This window comes from Aquila chrysaetos, chromosome 3 (genome assembly GCF_900496995.4).
Source record: "Aquila chrysaetos chrysaetos chromosome 3, bAquChr1.4, whole genome shotgun sequence".
Classification (NCBI taxonomy): domain Eukaryota; kingdom Metazoa; phylum Chordata; class Aves; order Accipitriformes; family Accipitridae; genus Aquila; species Aquila chrysaetos.
In genome coordinates, this window is record NC_044006.1 from 63,084,917 (window position 1) to 63,103,142 (window position 18,226).

At 43.9% G+C, this 18,226-nt stretch overlaps 1 protein-coding gene across 3 annotated transcripts in view; it reads right to left on the minus strand.

Annotated features, from left to right (window-relative positions):
- ITGB1 (integrin subunit beta 1) overlaps positions 1–12,733 on the minus strand; it is a 48,915-nt gene extending 36,182 nt beyond the window's left edge. For 2 of the 3 annotated variants that reach the window (XM_030009193.1, XM_030009191.1), the window contains exon 1: positions 5,037–5,093. In XM_030009193.1, coding sequence (XP_029865053.1) covers positions 5,037–5,078 — 42 coding nt within the window. In that variant the 5' untranslated portion in view covers positions 5,079–5,093. Of the gene's footprint in view, positions 1–5,036; positions 5,094–12,098 lie in introns of those variants that run through there. The other variant, XM_030009192.2, reaches the window with a different exon arrangement.
- Positions 12,734–18,226: the final 5,493 nt, after the last annotated feature.

Below are 18,226 nucleotides of genomic sequence, written 5' to 3' on the forward strand. Positions count from 1 at the left end.
TAAGAAGAACACTTTGCTGTATTAACCATCCTTGTCCGTAGCTTGGTCCTAACGTGGACAAAGAGACTATTTGTGTAATGTTTTCTTGACCCATTGAATCATAATTTGAAGCCAAGATTCCACAGCTTAGGAGTTGCTTTGGAAAGCATCTTGATGCTTGAAAGGCAAGTAGTACCTAGACACAGCTCATGCGAACAAACAACCTGTGTATGATCACCACATAGAGGAAACAGTTTAAGAGCCAAGTGAGATGCTCTTTCTCATGAGAATATTATTTCCACATAGCTTTATTTAGATATTTTTACCAGGCAATTACCCACAGACTGCAATTTATAAGGTAAACTCTGACAACTGTATTTTGGAAAACTAGACTAACAAACAGGTGTATCATGCTTAATGTTCAACATTAAAGTAAGAGAGAAATACAACTCTACTTATTCTCAGGTAGAGCAGGCAGAGGCCTGCAGCTACATCTAATTAAAACACCAGCAATATGTTTTTACTGTTTATTACCTATGGCTTATACATAGCTTCAACTAAAATATTTGCATCTTTTTCTGAAAAGCCAGTTTGTAACTACCTCTTGCTACTCCACACCTCTCAAACTGTTGTGCTTACTACAGTACAGAATAAAAAAGCAGAACACCCTACCACCATACACTTGCCCTCTCCTCTTTCGCTAAGAAATCCCATGTCAGTGCATCCTGCCCACAGAAAGCTGGGATTCCTACAAGGACATTATGAAGCTCCTTGAATTTTAAGCAAGGACAAAATAATAAAACCTATTCATACGCGTTATGCTAGCATGCAAGCACATCCCAAAGACAGCACCTCTCTAAAGCTGAACAGCTAACACTCCAAGCCCATGGGTACCGATACTGTGGTTGAAACTAGTATTTTCTGTATCTACAGCAGCTTCTATACACGTGCACCTTGAGAGCTTCCTCTTTAAGGATAAATATATAATGAGGACATGTAAGTGTTAAGAACCAAAACACCAATTTTTTTTTTCCCCTTAAAACCATCACTGTCAGAAATACCCATTTTCCATACTCTTGCCAGCAGAAGTTTCCAGTAGTTCAAGTCCATCACAGCCTTAATGACTCAAAGCACATCGTCTCCATGAATCTGTAAGAATTCTCATTGTACCCAATCTCACTGTTATCAGTAGGCATTTTTCCGTAACAAGTATTTCAGGGGTTTCATTATTACAAGCACCTCTTTACACAATTGCGATTAAAACAGAGAAAAAAAAAAAATCTCCATTGTTTCACCACTTTTCAAATGCTTTTAGACCCATCAGTCATTTTTGCCGTAATAATTTAATTTCTCCTCTTGCTTAAATGTGACTTTTTTTTTTTTTCAGGGGAGAGTGTGAATTGAATATTTAGCTTGTTTACATAGGTCTTGCTAGTCTACAGGACTTCTTGGCTAAGTTTAGCATTTCCATCTCAGATGGATTACAATTAGGAATGCCACATAACGATTTAAGCCATTCTAGTAGAAAACACGGGTGTCTGTTCCTTGTGGTAGTATTAAATTCCCACACACTCTGCACCACTTACTACTCCCATAAAAAGACTATTTAATTTTGTGCTACTTAAACCTCACATTCATCCACACAGGGGGAAACGAAAAGTTTAGTTAAACATATAAATATAGCTCTTACACAGCTGACTCTAACTGATGCTTCCAAGACTGACATGCCTTAGTAATATCCACGACTGTCACAACATCTGGCTAAACTTACTTTAATCCAAGCTTTTCTATTAAAGGAAAAGCAGAACAGAGGCATGGACATTCTTAAGCAAAAAAGCTAAAGAATTTCAGTTAATACGTCTCACTCATCTATTTCTTTAAGAGAAGAAAACAGTTGCAAACACCTCGCTGGCTATTGCTGCAGGTACTGCAGGAAGCCAGAAGCTGGCACACCGCAAAGGGCAAACTCAGCGGAAACTCTGTTGTTACATGGCAGTGTTCACCCACCAGCAGCTATCATTAACACTCAGGGTACAGTTTCAGCAACCAAAATGAAGATGAAAGCCAACTGCTGCTGAAAGTAACAGCAGTGCTACAGCATCCCCACCTCCAAAAAAGCAACCTCTGTGCCTGTGGTCCCACTCATGGACCTCCCTCCCCACCATCCCGAGGCAGCTCAGCTTGCTGGGCTGGCAGAGCGATACCTTGAGTCATCCCTTTCCCCTCCACACTGAAACTCGCTTTCTGTAAGTCTCAGTGAACTGAACCAGACCTCCACATGAACAGAGGAGTGCTGAGGAAACAGCTTCTATAAAGTGGCAGGTGGCTGTCAGACTGGCTGACCTCTGAAATTATACACTGGGCTCTTTGAGTGCTGCTAAACCAGTCTAAATCCAGGTTGTCACAGGCCCACCTTCCTTCTCTGCTGGCCTTGGGTGAATTGCCTATGAATGCTCTGTAACACAGCTAGCCAGTTTAGGGAACTATTCTGATTTTGTTTTTATTTTTTCCAATAGGTTATTAGAATAAATTAGTTGGCCCCCCAAAAATTAAGACAAACAAAGAACAAAGCACTGAAGGTTTTTCGGGGTTTTTTTTGTTTGTTTATTTTAAATTTAATTCAGGATTTGAATGGCAAGTACATAGAATAATGTTTACAGATAGTATCCAAATATTTAATTGCAAGTTTTTTAAAATATTCACTATTTACCATAATTTAGAGTGAGACTTGTACTGAAACAACTCTCATCCTCAACATACTTTCAACATCAGCTAATTGGTCAGGAAAATGAACAGCAGAAATAATAAAAACCTGGTTATCTCACAGAACTACATACAGCCTTATAACTCTGTATCTATCTGTGAGATTTTTTAAATATATATTTAATTCTCTATATATTTATTTTTACATATGTATGTTATATGTATTTTTAATATATATATGTAACTAGTGATGATTATTAATTCAAAACGGCAGTGATAACTGGCTAGGTATAAGCACACAGTGAAACAAACAGTGGACTTCATCCAGATTTTAATCCTGAAGTTTGAGCACTTGCAAAAAGCTCACCAATCCCAGGAAAAAAACTACTTCAATCTTAAAAGATGTCTGTCTTGTTTTAAAAAAGAACACCAACCCCCCCCCCCCCCCCCCAAAAAAAAACCCCAACAAAACAGAACCATCACAATGTACTTTATAAAAAGCAGTCCTTGCCTGAACAACCTGCCTATTAACATACTTCTGGTACTTTCCAGAGCAGGATTTTAAGCCTGGAGTCCGCAGGCTGCTTCTAAGAGGACTGCAAAAGATAATAAAAGATGAGGTTTCTCAAAGTAGTCAAGTAGATCTACCAGTTTGCCACTACTGAACAGAGACAGCTCAACTTCTCCGGGCCCTAAAATTCCCTGCTTTGCAACCTTCTTCTATCTGGTGCCAACTGAGGACGATACTTTTACCTCTTAACTGAGACAGTAGAACAAGCTGAGCAATAACTCCTTGCTGAGTTATTTCTCACCTGATCTAGCAAGCTAAGATGGACTACTCGAGTCAGAAGAGCACTGAAGCATGCACAAGCAGATGCTGTGAGGTTCCACAGCAGTTTATGCCAACTTATCTCTGGACTACCACAGTCCCCCACTCTTCTTGCTATGAGCTGTATGTTTTCCTATTCCTCCCCTTTGTCTGAAGCACGTCGCTAGTAATGCATGTGGTCCACCAGTTGAAACAGCTGATCTAGCTGAAAATTAATGTTTCGCCAAGCTATTTTTCAACCCGATCAGCTACTTCATGACTTACTGTACAGCCTTATGACTTCCACTGCTGATGCAAAGAAGATGGCAAGACTGCACAGCTACAGGCAGGAGGGACAGTTAAGACCTACGTTGGTATAAACTGCTGCAGAGCCATGTTCCTACAAAAATAAAACACATTTTTAGTTGAATTCATGGTTCAATGGCCACTGGAACATTTTATGAAATATGAAATTCAGGTAAATTTGAAAAACACTTGTCTACTGCAGAGTTTTGAGTTATCGCTTATGAGTGAGCTCTTTTTTTCTTTTAAACTCTGCAGAGACATAGTATTAAAATTGCTTCCAGCTACAAGCAAATGTTAATCATGTTAAATACAGGCATTATTAATTTAGAAAGTGAAACTGCATTGTGAATTATGCACCAAAAAGAGCCAGTATCTGTGCAAGCTTTTTTATTACTATCTAAACACTCTTCAGATTGGTGAGCTGGCAGTGATAAAAATGCTGGCAGCGATCTTAGACACCATAGTTACTCTTTAATGCTAAAGTTTGAGTTTTTCACTGGAACTGGTGATATCAGCAACATGGCTATGTAACATTTAGGCTAGCCTTTGAAAAGTTATATAAACAACATCTGTAGTGGAGGGAAGTAACACATACATAGGAAAAAAAAGAATGTTTATCAATTTTATGATGCATTTTAAACAACCTATAGCTGATACGTATAGTATGTTCTTCTGAAAAAGGAAATTTGCTGTTTCCTTTATTATGCTCAAGTCCACACCCAGGAAAAATTACACTGAAATTCTTGAACACTAATTTCTCACACAAATTTGTGTTTGCATATAAATGACAAAAACAGCACAAAAAAATATTCCCCATTTTTGAACTGTACAGTAAAAGCAAAGAACAAATGTTATGCCCCAAAATGTTACACTTACAGATGTTTTGGAAATGCACATAGGTTACATTCACGCACAACTGACAGATTTTTAATCTATTCCGACACAAAACCAGCAAATTGACATTTCAAAAAACTGTCAAGCCTTGCATTTTACGCAGATGGGCTACAGTACGCCTTTCAGCATTGGGACAGTCTTTAGCTAGCACCATAAAGTGAGCACATTAACATACGCTAAATACAACCCTTGCAAAAATGAAAAAGGAACCTCAGAGAAGGTAATTCCTGAGTATCCTATGCCCACCAAAACCAATTTCCTAATACACAAGAAAATAAAACATCAGTGTAATAAGACAAAAACCACAGCCAGAACACACTGGCAGCACATAATCAACCTTGCTTACCCTAGTCAATCTTGTGGACGATGCTAGCAAAGATTTCCTCATTTCTCCTTTTTATTATCAGGAGAAGGAGCATTTCACTTGCTGACTGGACAAGCACAAAGTCTTCAGTCACTCCACTATCAAAGACATGGTAATAATATGAGAAATCATCCAGATGCAAAATTTAATCCCAATTTAATGATAACCAACTACTAAAATGTGTCATCTTTTGATCCCTGGGAGAGTACTTTTTATTTAACATCAAAAAGATTACATTCTTTTGTATTTATCTCCACTTCAGAAATAGGCTTTCCTTTTAGCTGTACTCATCTTCACACAAAACCCTTTTACCTAAGATCTGGAAAACCAGACAGCTGAGGCTCTAGGCAGAGCTTGGATGTTGCCCAATTTAATACCTGAGCAACTGAATCTGCAGAGGATGCTGGCCAAGCTACTAGAACGCCAAGTCCTTCAAATTACCTCCTACAGTCCCCGATATGCTCCTGACATGCAGGCTACCCCACAACTCACTGGAAGAGCATCCTGCTTTATGGCAGCGCAAGGCCACAGATCACTCCCTGTGGGTCCTGCCAGCCTACAAAGAGACAGAGCAGATGAGGACAGATCAAAGGGTTTCATAGAACAGCTAGCTGCACAAGAGGCAGATGACTCTTCGGTGTTAAGACACACTAAACTACAATTCCACCAAAGAAAATGAACAAACCCAAGAATGACAGCTTATCCTCCTTTTTCTTTTGCAAAAAGGAAAGGCCCCACTGCATCCTTATCTCAATACTTACTTCAAGGTCAAGGTTATGCCAAACCAGACATCCCAGTCTTGGGTTTGTTTTTCAAAACCATGACCTCAGGGATGAAGTACGTGTTAATATCCAAGATACTACCTTTGACTCACAACAGCACCATTTCCTAAGTGAAATACTGACTCTTTCTAAATTAATCTAAAACAATTATTTTTTTTCCTCTTTTAAATAACCACAAATCAGTCATCTTTGTATGAGGGTAAGTTCAGTGTTTCAGTTCAGCCCAATATATAATTATTGTTTTTCATTCTACCACAAAGGATGAGAAAAGAAGAAGAAAGCTTTCACTTTTTCTGTTCAGCTTCCACATCAAAAGTGCCTTTACTTGCACAGCTCTAAAGGTAAAAAAGTTGTTTGTTAATAGCCATAACAGAAAATCAACTACATGTGAGTACTTGTATGCAGTATGTATACTACACAGAAATTTATAGTTTAATACAGTAAGAATCCATATAAACAATGGCTCTCCTTCCTGCTTATACACTAGAATGTACCAAGAGCAGAAGTTAAAACTGAGCTAAGTCAAAACTAGGACTGAGTTAAGCTTAAGTAATCTTGTACAAAACAAGAATTGGAAATAAATGAGCTGCAAATATGATGTTGATCTTTTGAAGGGAGAAAATACTGGCACTAGATATTGTATATGTTACAGTTTATGAGCATTTTAAGAAGAATCTGCACTTAAACGTGGTCTTACAAATTAGAAGTTTAGAGAAAACAACTATAAACTGAAAACTAACGATCTTTTGGCAGAACGTGAGAACTGCATTAATTTATCAAAGATACACAAGAGGTTTTTTTCCCGTGAAAGAAAGGAATGAAAAGGATGGTGAGAAAACACCCATATCTTCTTAGCTCTTACTAGCAATAACAAAGTTAAGATTCTAGCCTCAATTTTGTTACTCAAAACTTCCCCCTCTAATAAAACCCACAAGAATACTAATGATATTTTGCTGCTGCCGTTGGACAAGAAAGAAAGAAAGCACATGAAACTGCTTTTAAGACAGAAAGCATATTTCATAACGCTTTTTGCAGCTGACTGCAAAGAGAAATTGAGAAAGATATAGACAAAAAATATCACTCTAATATATTAAAGAGCCTTTACTCAGTGACACCCCAAAGAGGATTACAGCTCAGGTAGGAATCCTATTACCCTTTCCAAAAGAAAACCTTAATATTATAGTCTCATCACACTACTTTCCCTACCATGTGCTTGGTTGTGTGCACATTTTGTACTAAATTAGTGACTTTACCATCTCTGTGAACATCTTCAATCTGTTAACAGAAGACTACGATAGCCTAGAAGTCCACTAACCACTCTGATTAGTCTAAGAATAGAAAAGTAAAACAAGGTGTTTATTACAAAAATACAGGATGTTTAATAACAACATTCTGCTAAAGAGAGCACCCTTAGTACTGAAAAAGACAACTGTACTATTTAGTGATGCATAACAAGGTGCCCAGTGTCTCATTTTTCATTCACAGAAGTCAGAATTTTCATTTTCTCTGCATAACATTCCCAATAGAAGCTATTCAGCAAGCCTACACACATCTTAAATTGGGCTAGAAACTCATACAGCCTGTTAGGAACACAGCTAAAGCACATGACAGTTTCTTACAATGAAGCTGTATATACTTTTTACTGGTACTTACACTACTAATCCACACGGTGGGAGAGAGGAAAGTTTAGAGAAAGGTCTTGTCATAGATTTATCCTGACTTACAGTTTTAACAGTTTAGGTTACTGGGCCATGCATACGCTGGACAAATTAGAATTAAAAAAAAGAAAAAAAAAAGTAGAATTTGTCTTCCCATTTGTGGGTAAACACAAAAATCACTTTGTAGGCTACCCAAGAAACTCCATAACCACAACAACTGACAGATACTGGTCAATACTGTGGTCCACTGCGGTTACTGCATGGCAAGCAACATCATCCTTTTCAGAAAGCTGGCAACAGAATACAGCAACATAGAGCGAGGAAGAACTACACAGAAAAAAGGAGATGGTATTGGCCACCATAAATGACATTATTCAGCACTAGAACTAACCAACAAATTTCATTTTTTTGACACAAAAGGAGCCTTAAATCAGACCAAGATATTGCCAGCGTCTGTCCAGGAGACAAAGCCACAGAATTTGTTCATTTGTTCATGATTCTGTGACACTCCCTCTTGAAAAACAAACACCCTCTTCCGAAACAACAGCTAACTCTCCCCTACACCAAAAACTCACTTTCCTGTAAAGCTCTGAGATGCACGTGTTTGTATAAAACACACCCATGCACACACACACCAGAGCAGAAGCCTGAACAATCTCAAGTCATCTAACCAGCAATGTTAAAACTGCTAATGAGAATGCTACTACTAGTAAGTGCCTTCAAAGCAAGGCGAGTAGAGCAAGTGGGAACAGTTTGTAGAATCAGCAATATAAAGACAGATGGGAGATGAGAGGCAGGAAAACATGGACTTAACTCCAAGTTTTCTGCTGCTGGGAGACAGGAAATTTTCTACAGGGCACAGAATATAGCAGATGACTTAAAAATCTAGTCACAGGGGAATAGTACACGACACTTCCAAAATAAATCTAACTACATACTGCCTTAATTACATTTTAAAGAATTATTTATGTAATTGCTTTATGAGCTCTACCAATAGATCTCAAGAAGCTTAAAAGAAAAAAAAAAAAGAAAGAAAAGCACTCCCAACAAGGATTCTCTCTCAGAGGGCTGACTGCCGCTCCTAAGAATTAAAAGGATGCCAAGGGGATTTGCCATCCTAAAAAACTGTTGGAAAAAATAAATCATTTGAAGTTCTAGAAAAGCAAATGAGGGTAGAATAGGCTCTGCTACTGCCAAGCCTGGATTCCCTCTTTTCTGGACCTGTCTAAGCAATATCTCTTCCAAGTGCCATGTGAGGAGGCATGAGCAATCTTAAAGCTAGCTAGCTTGCTACAGTTAATACTGATTAGGAAAATCCCTGCCTGCTTTAACTTCAGTTTTGCAACGTCTCACTGATTTTAATAGTCTCTCTCACATGAAAGGCGTATGAAACATATTTGGAAAGGAGCGGGGAGGAAGAGGAGGTCAGTTATACCAACGGCAAGCAAAGCTCCATCTCCAGCCTCTACTCTTCCCTCCCCCAAACCCACTCCCCATGTCATGTGGTAGGTGCAACTAATGGAGAACAAACATAAGGTAGCACAGCTCACGCATCCACTCCCTATGTGCAATGGTAGCATCAGCAAAGGCTGCACCAGGCATCACAAGTAGGTCTCCATTGAAGAAGCTCAGGACCCGTGGCCCACAGGCAGGAGAGGAACAGCAGGGACTCTACGTGTCTGTCCACTAGAAGAAAAGGGAGCAGTGATGGAGCCTGTGCCAGAACTACAGCCTTTGAAGACGGCTTACAAAAAGGGTCCCATCAAGAAGAGGTACTTCAACAGCCTGTTCAACAGCAGTCCTGCCACAATCACAACCACAACTGTTTCTGAGGGCTGCACTACCAAGAGCCATGGACAGCCATGAAGCCTGTAGCAGACTGATCAGAGGGCTGAGAGAACCACAAGCTAAGTGTACTTCACATCACAACCAAAATCAAGACTGACTAGAAAGGTAGGCGTGACAACTATTTACAAAAAACTGAAGAGCATTCATACCAGTGGCAGTGAGGGAATTATATTCAGGGCAACAGAGAACATAGCACATGTCCGCCCCACATTTGCATCACTCTCCTTGAGCTTGCCTTTCTGCTACCCAAGTTATCTACTTCCTGAGCCGCTTGCTATAGCAAACGAGCTCTTTTCAAAACTGCACCACAGCAGAGCTACCCTAAGAGAGGTACAGGGAGGATGGTTAAGAGCAGAAGAATGAAATCATGGATGAGGAAGAAAGAACAGCAGGAAAAGTTTCCGGACAGTTTGTTTTCAGCTGTGGGAATCACTTCCCAAAGGAAGTGGTAGAAGATTAACCACTTGAGTCACTTAAAACTCAAGACAAAACACTAAAATTCTGCACTCGCATCAAGAAATTCACGCATATTCTAGAGAAACCTGCACCCCTCCAAATCAGTCCTTCACACGGGTGGGCATAACTAGGAACACGATGCAGACTGGATAGCTAGGAACATGATGCAGATCGGATGACCAAATGTACAGAGGAGAATGAGCTCCCTGCCTGTGCACACAAAGAACACCAGATTTTTAACTGCTGACATTTCATTTTGAAGTAAGTCTGCTTCATTTATCATGTGGCTGGCAAACAGACACAGCACTTACCAGCTCCAGCTTTGATTAAGGCAAGATTTCATTCTGCATGCCTGTCAGGTTTGCACTTTTCAGCTGAAACATCTTTGAAAAGGACAAAAGTTGAAGGTGTTCACATCCTAAACTTGCCTTGTCTTGCCTACCTATTGCCAATGGCTCACTGTTTTTGCAACGCTTATAAATATAGCCTTAAGCAGGCTTGCAGAATCCTACTTAATCATTTGCCAGAGGCAAGTAATATTTTTTGTGACAGGAGAATGAATCATCAGTTTCATCACCGGGATGGATGTGGACAGTGAACGTCTTCACTACCTTTAAAGTCTTGTTTAATTTAGTCTAATTTACATCTTTCTAGTAGTACAATACTTCTTTAAAAAAAAAAAAAAAAGCTGCTACCAAGTTATCTCATTTCATAACAGCAAACTGCTTTTTCTCACCCTACCACCATCACCTACCAAATGATTAATACACCAGGAATAGATTATCTAAATCTGTTTTCACATACATAAAGTCCTGCTCCATTTCAACACTTAAGCACACATGCAGCATTAGCCATGAGTGGTTCCACTAATCTGAATGGAGACAATCCTTACTCCTAAAGGTTTGTGTGTCTTGGCACGAACAGGACTGTAGCACCAATGGCAAATCTACCAGAAAAATCAACATTTTCACCCAACAGGTATGTTTACAGGTGTTGGCATGAATGGACTGTTGTATTATACCAAGGATAAATGCAGAAGGAACCAAGAACACTGTTCAACTGTTTTTCATGAAGAAAAATACTCACAAAGACTACCTGATGACTCTAACAGGCAGTCAGACACTTATTCTGTAAGATGAAGACATCTGACATGGGCTAAACAGTGATTCAGAAAGAATTTCCCATCACTTCATGTTTCCTTCCAACCATCAGTATAGGAAGGTAATAATCTGAGACAAAACATTGCGCTCCTATTGCTGTAAGTTATTTCAGAAATCTCCACATGAACCAGGTCACATACAGAGGCCTCACATTCCCACTTCCACCCTGACACAAGCTTACAGCAAGCTATAAAGGCTCAGAGCCAGCTTAAGAGCAAAAAACGCACAAATTTGAATGCATCGAGCAGTCAAAACGCTGCACTACGATCATGCCGTCATTCAAACGGCGCACGTACCCCGCTCTTAATGGTTACTTTTAGCAGACACGTGCAGGTCAAAAATCTCGATATTCAAGTTCCTACACTGCCTCATTCCTCACCATCTCGTTCCCGTAACTCGCTTCTCCCCAGCGACCGCTTCCCGCGGAAGGCAAGCCTTCCCCCTCCGGCCCTGCTGCTGCTGCTGCCGCCGCCGGCCCAGGCGCTGAGGGGGACGCCCGCCCTCCCACGCACTCCCGGGGAAGCCGCCCGAAACTTTGCCCAGCCTAGTGCTGCCCCTACCCCGGGCACCTCCGGGCGGGAGGCCGCGGGCGGAAAGGGCAGCTCTGAGCGGGACACCGGTACAGGCTGCCACCTTCGTCGAGAGGGAAGGGTCGCGGCGGCCCGGCCGCGGGCGCTGCCCGGGCTGGGCCGGGCCCCGGGCGGACAAAGGCCTGGTTGCCCCCCCCCCCCCCCGGCACAGGAGGCCCGAGGCCGCCGTCCCGCCGCCACAGGAAGCCGCAGGCTGGGCCCGACACCTTCCCTCCCACCCGCCCGCCCGCAGCGCTGGCCCCGGGCGAGCACGCCGCCCCGGCGGCGGGGCAGGCACGACGGGGAGGCGAGGCGCCCCCTCCTCCGCCCGGGACGGGCGCTGAGGGACCCGCGCCCCGCCGGCTCCCGGGCGCTGCCGGCGGCTCCCCGCGCGGGCGGGCGGGCGGCGGGAAGCCGCGCTCGCCGCCCTCTGCCCCGCCCCACCCCAGCCCACCCGCCGGAGCCCGCCCGGATACCGTCGGGCGCGCCCGAGACGAGGCGCCCCGGGCCGGGCGGGCACCGCTCAGCCCGCTCCCGGCCGGCTCCAACCCCCGCCCCGTCCTCCCGCTACCTCGGCCATTGCCGCGGCGCGGCCGGCTCCTGGCAGGGGGCGCGCTCCGGCCCGCCTGACTGACTGACTGGCTGAAGCTCCCCCTCTGCCCCGGCGTCCCGGGAGCGGGCTGGGCTGGGCTGGGCTGGGCGCGGCGCGGCGGGACGGGACGCCCGGCCTCGCTCCTCGCTCGCCGTCCGGCTGCCCGCCGCCGCCTCCGAGCTGCTGAGGGGGAGCCCGGCGTCGGCGGGGGAGGGAGGGGAGGAGAGGAGAGGACAGGGGAGGAGAGGAGAGGGGAGGGGAAGGGAGGGGAAGGTCCGCGCTCGGCCGCGCTTTCCCCGCCCCGGAAACACATTCCTCCCCGCTGCCGTCAAGCCCGGGCGGGGGAGGCGCTCTCCGCCGCGGCGGGGCAGGCAAGGAGGGGCTCGCCCTGGCCCTGGCGGGGCTCGTCGCCTGCTTGTTCCCCCCTCCCTTCGCGGCGACCGCCAGCGCCTTATTTGGTGGGGTTTTATTAGCTCCCCGGCTGCCTCTCCGCCCGCTCCGCAGCCCCCGTGCGCGGTCGCGGGACGGGCGGCGGGGCCGGGGCCGCCCCGCGGCTGGCCGCGTTTCCCTCGGCGCGCCGGGGTGGAAAGGCCGCTCGACCCCGGCGCTTCTTTTTTAGGGCTGCGCTCTCCCCTGCTCGCCTCGCCGCCTGGCTCCTCCCGGCTCGGCTCGGCCCGGCGGTGCCCGCGGCGGCGGGGCAGGCGTGGAGGCGGGGGGCGGCTGGGGAAGGGGTCCGGCCGGCCGTCCCTCCGGCCGTCCCTCCGGCTCTCCGCTGTTTCCAGAGGCGGTGGAAGTCTGGAAGTGGTGGGTGAGCTTGGCACGGCGCTGGTGCCCTGTCCACGCTCAAAAGTGGAACTCCCCAGGTCCCTTGGCCAGAGCCTGCTGCTGTCCGGCGCATGCCCTTAGCGTTCCTAAGTGCTCCTCAAAGTGGGCTCTTGGAGGTGCTACCGATTTAAAAAAAAAAAAAGAAAAAAGTGGCATTTGACACTTTTTTTGGAGGTAAGGAGCAATGGGAAATGCAAACTATGGGCTCGCAGTCATAAAGGCTGTGCATTTATGCATGCCCACTGGAGCTGCTGTCAGTTCTTATTTTGGTATGATTGACTAAACAAGTGGTGCTGCAAGCTGATAATAATTTTTATCGCTTTCCCCCTGCTTTGTTTCTAGCTGCACTTTAAAATAAAAAATTAATTATGTTTCTGCCTTACTCAAGCACAGGCTCTGATTCAACCCTATGTTCCATTTGGGCAGTGCAGTTGTTTAGGATGTAGTCTATTAACATAGCTGCATTAGCAGAAGCTTTTAATGCCCATACAACTATAATTGTAAAACTGTTTTCATGGTGTTAGAAAATGAGATTGAAATGGTAGACTGCTGCTCCAAGCAGCTTCAACAGAAGCAAGCACTGGACAAATGAGGTGGAAGAGAAATAACTTTGACAATCAGAGATAAGGAAGCCAGAGACCATATGTTTCAACAGGTAAATTAGTATATAATATGAATACTGCCAGGAACAGGGAAAGAAGCTGCCATAAAACCAAAGTTTTGAAATGGTGGAAATATATGCCATGCAAAATAAAAGCAAATGCTGGAGGAATAGTGATCTGCCAAAAATGTAAGAAATTTAAATACTGGGGGAGAAAAATTACTTTTAGCCAAGGTATTCTTCTCTGCTTCCTTATTGCAGGGAAAAAAGCACATTTTGCCAGAACTTGCAAACTTGCAGAAGTCCACTATGGTGTACTGCAAACAAGGGGTGGCAAAAATGTGCTTCAGATTGTAGGGCTATGAGGAGTAAATAAAACTGCTTAACAAACTGGTGCTTCAAGTACTACCCAACACTCAGCTCAGACATTTGTGTGTCAAGTTGCCAGTGGCTGGCTGTGCCATGCGATAGGAAGTTGGCAGGAAAAAAATCTCCCAAACAGCTGAAAAAAAATTATTTGGCTGCCTTCTGGACTCCTTTGGAGAGTACAGATGCGTATGAATGCCATTTGTTATTTTCCAACACTTCTGAAATACTAAAGATGTCAGAAAAAAGTGCTGGAGGTGTCTGAGCCGGCAGACATAATTGCAGATGATGTCAAAATGTTTAATGTAGCGTCTCCATACTGCAGTATACATGACATCTGGGAGAGTAAGTGAACATTTTTGCATGGAAGAGCTCAAAAAAAGACAGGTTTTTATGCTTAAGCAGGCAGCCAGGAAGTGTGTGGGTCAGTGTTAGGCTTGGGTACGGTTTCTGGGAATCCACATCCTTGCATCTTACAGAAAATAGGTGAGAAAATGTGTCACTGGAGACAGGATTGTGAATTATATATATTCACTTAGTATGTATACTGATTTGTTTGATACTGCTGGATTTGCTGTTGTGTTCGCTATTGCTTTTTTCTGTGATTTTGAGAGATTGTGGTTCTTTGTTATAGGATTTGGATATAAGTTTTCAACTCTTCTTTCTCCAAGTACTTGCACATGTCAAGCCCATATAGTTATTGGAAAATACCAGAATTATAATACGTCAGTTAGTTTAACCTAATTTTATTTAATTGGCTTGATTACATTAAATTAACACACCATTTTTCCTGATTTTTAATGTGTACTTAATACTCGGGTTGTATTTAGAAGACAATAAAGACTGTCATTTGGTAGGGATGCCTTTTGTTTTATGTGAAACATACGTTCATTATCTGTGAACAATGTAAGAAGTAAATTTCTGTGCTGTAGAATATACCATCACAGGACAGCTGGCAAAGTGATGTCTGCAGATATTAGCAGAAACAGTAATATACTTCGGTTTATGATTATTTGTGTATCATATTATTAAAAAATACGTATAGATAATGAGAAAAAAAATTTTAGTATTTTAGTTATTGCTTTCAAAGTGTTTACAGTATATTTGGCAGATTATATTACTTAGTAGGTACAGCTGATTTAATTACATGGCATTAACTTTCATACCTACCAGAGTTTTGCTTTAAAAGCCCACTGAAGAATATATTTTCATTCTGTCTAGCTATCTTTTAATCTAAGCCATCAGCAAAAGAGGACCCCGGTATCACAGAAGAGAAGTGGTTGGTGGAGCACCTGTGGTGTGTAGGTCACAGTCTGAGAATCTTTAGCCTATTGTCAGTGAGTAATTTTATAGATATATAATAGAAACATATATTATCAGTATGACCAGATTGTGTTGTGGAGGAATCAATCTGTAACCACAGCTTGCCTTGCAGGTACAGGTTTTATTATAACTTTTACAGAAACACCCAGAAATTCCAAACCAGGTTTTGGTGTGTCCAGTGTTGCATGTGTAAAGAGGCCAACTGTATAAATCGGAGGTGCTCAGCTGCAGCTCGAGCGCTGGGGGTGAGCATCCCCACGCCAAGCAGCCGCGCTGCGATCCTTCCCAGGCCTGGCTGGTAACCTCAGGGCAGAGCGGTCATTTGTGTGCCTCGGGGACCACTGCCTCCTGGGAGGCAGGAGCTGGTTGGTAGGAGAAGCTGCAACAGCTCCTACCAGTTATCGGGGTATTATTTCCTTTGCTGCAGTTTCCCCAGTCACCACGTGCTGCTGCCAAGCCACCGAGCTCCGAGTTACTAAAGCCCACACAACCCGGAGGCTGTCACCCTGTTCCTCATCATCTCCTACTCCACTCCTGAAGCTTGCAGAGTGTGTAAAGGAAGATACTTTCCAACTGGAGCCACACTGAGGAGTGCCATGGTTTGCACATTAGCCCCTAAATGCCTCCCATCAGAGCACCCCACTGGGCAGCTTCATAATCTCAGCACCCACTAATACAAGTCTTTTCCCCTTTACTTCTTCATACTGTACTAGTTATCTCACCCACCTCTGCCTCAGGGAGTGTTAATTTATCTGTACTACTTCTCTTTCCCAACACGCTTTGTTACTGAGGGCAGAGTACTTTCTTTCTCTTTCTTCCCCTGCCTTTTCAAAATGCTCCTACCCTACCTAAGATAGTTTTTCTTTCCAAACTAAAGAAAACCTAATCATAAACCTGCAGTGAAAAATCATCGTCTAAATACAAAACACAGATAAATGGTGGGAGAGAAAACAAAGCCCAAGTCATTTTTCCCAAGGATAGCAATGGAGCTAGAAACAGAAGGCAGGTCTCCTGGGACCGCAGCAGGCTGCGGCCACCTGGGCTGCGCTGGCTGCGGGAGCGCTGGGTTTTCCTGGCCTGGCCTCAGAGCAGAGCAGCAGCAGCTGCAGCCGCTGTTTTATTCCGGCAGCGGCTGTGCAGTCACTGAGGGGCACAGCCGGCGCTGAGGCCTGCCTGGCAGCTTGTCAGCGCTGGACTATGCCTTCCAGTATAGAGGATGATGGAGATGTTAGACGTGGACGCAAGATTAGTGCAGAAAGTATTATTAGAAGATAGGGTCGCTCAGTACAGGATGTGATGGTGCTAAATGGTTGTGGTAATTGCTTTCAATAACAGCCTCTATTTGGGTCCTCTTCTCCCGAACAATAAGGAATACTTTGGAGGCAGGCAGTGAGCAAACCTGGCAGCTTGTCAGTCACATACAATGTGCCCATTATATGGAGCGGTATGTTTACATTGGAGGAGGCTCTCCTGCTGCACACAAGGGCTGGAGTGATGTGAGTCACAGATACATCCAGCTGGAAGATTACGGTAGATTGTAGTCTGTGGGCAAAGGTTTGCTCTCCAAGATTGTCTGCCTGCAAGACACTGAATGACCTGCTGGACTTGCCTCCTGTTTGCCAGAGCAACTGAGCCGCAATCAGCCTGATACATTAACTCCTGGTTTATGATCAACACTTAGATCTTTACTTTGTTCGATCAAAAGTCCTGTGTCTAGCAGGAGCCTAAAAAGGTCAGAGTCCACCAAGCCCTTCCATCAGCTCACCTGTGTTTAAAAAGCAACTCGTCCCCTTTTGGCTGTCAGGCAAGGAGAAAGGAGAGGTCAGCCAGAGCACGGGGCCCTTCTGGTGGGACTGGCCCATGCTCATTGCATGGGCACAGAGCAGGCTGTTCGGGTGGAGGGGCTGAAGGGCAGCTTCTCTTACAGCTGCACTGTGCCTTGTGGTCCTTCTGTCTTCCTCTGACTCTTTCTCTGCATTTACTTCACCTGCAAAGCTACTCTCTCCTCTTTGTGTGCATATGTCTGGATAAACTAAGCTGTTGCTGTTACAGTCCCATGTTTTCCCTGCTGCCATTAGCTTACACATTGCTTCTTGTTTGTCACATGGATGTATTTCTTCCAAAGCTGTTTTGTGGGACTCCTATGTCATTGTGAAGATCATTTGTTTTATGCAGAAACGCTATAAGATATTTCAACTCCCAGTAAGCAAGGCAGGAATCTTTTTTTTTCATCCTTAAGCATGAAGCACAGGTTCCTCCTGTGTTCCAAAGTAAGGAAGTGAGTAGGAGTTAAGTGAGGAGAATAAAGTCTTTGAGTTTTATGTTCAAAGGAAACACTTATGATCATGATAACACAGGGGAGAGAACTTCTGCACCAGCTCCTTATGTTGCTTGAACTAAAGCCTGTTTTGTAGAGAACTTTGTTTTAAAACTTCAGGCTTGAAGATATTTTAGTGTTTAATTACCCAAGAAAAGATGCCTATGGGAGATTAGAAATATCCCCAAAGGATGATAATTCTGAATGTACAATAACTTTCTGAGAATCAGCAGTTAGTTAATTCTTACCATGTGTTGCTTTTATTCTGTGAGGCTCTGAGATCACATGCCCACATGTTCCATTCCCTCCTTCTCAGGGGATTCCCACTGCTTAGACAAGCAGCTCCGGCTCATTTGGGGAAAAAATGAATTCCACTGCCCCCAAAGACGTGTGCAAGGAGGGTTGTGAGAGCTTTGCTTTGCAGAATTCTTCCACCTCAGTTTTGCTGTGAGGGACATGCTGCAACATTTTAAGCTCAATGCAGTAGTTATTACTGCATGAAATTACTGAAATTTAGACTTTTGTAGAGGAGAAGAGGGATAGGAATGATAAAGGAGGATTTTGATATCATCTGCTGCAGAAAAAGTAGGAGGGGGAAGCAACCTACTAGCAGTGAGTCTTTGTGTCATGAGACCAGGAGTAAGCACAGATTTTATGTTCATTGGTATATAGGGG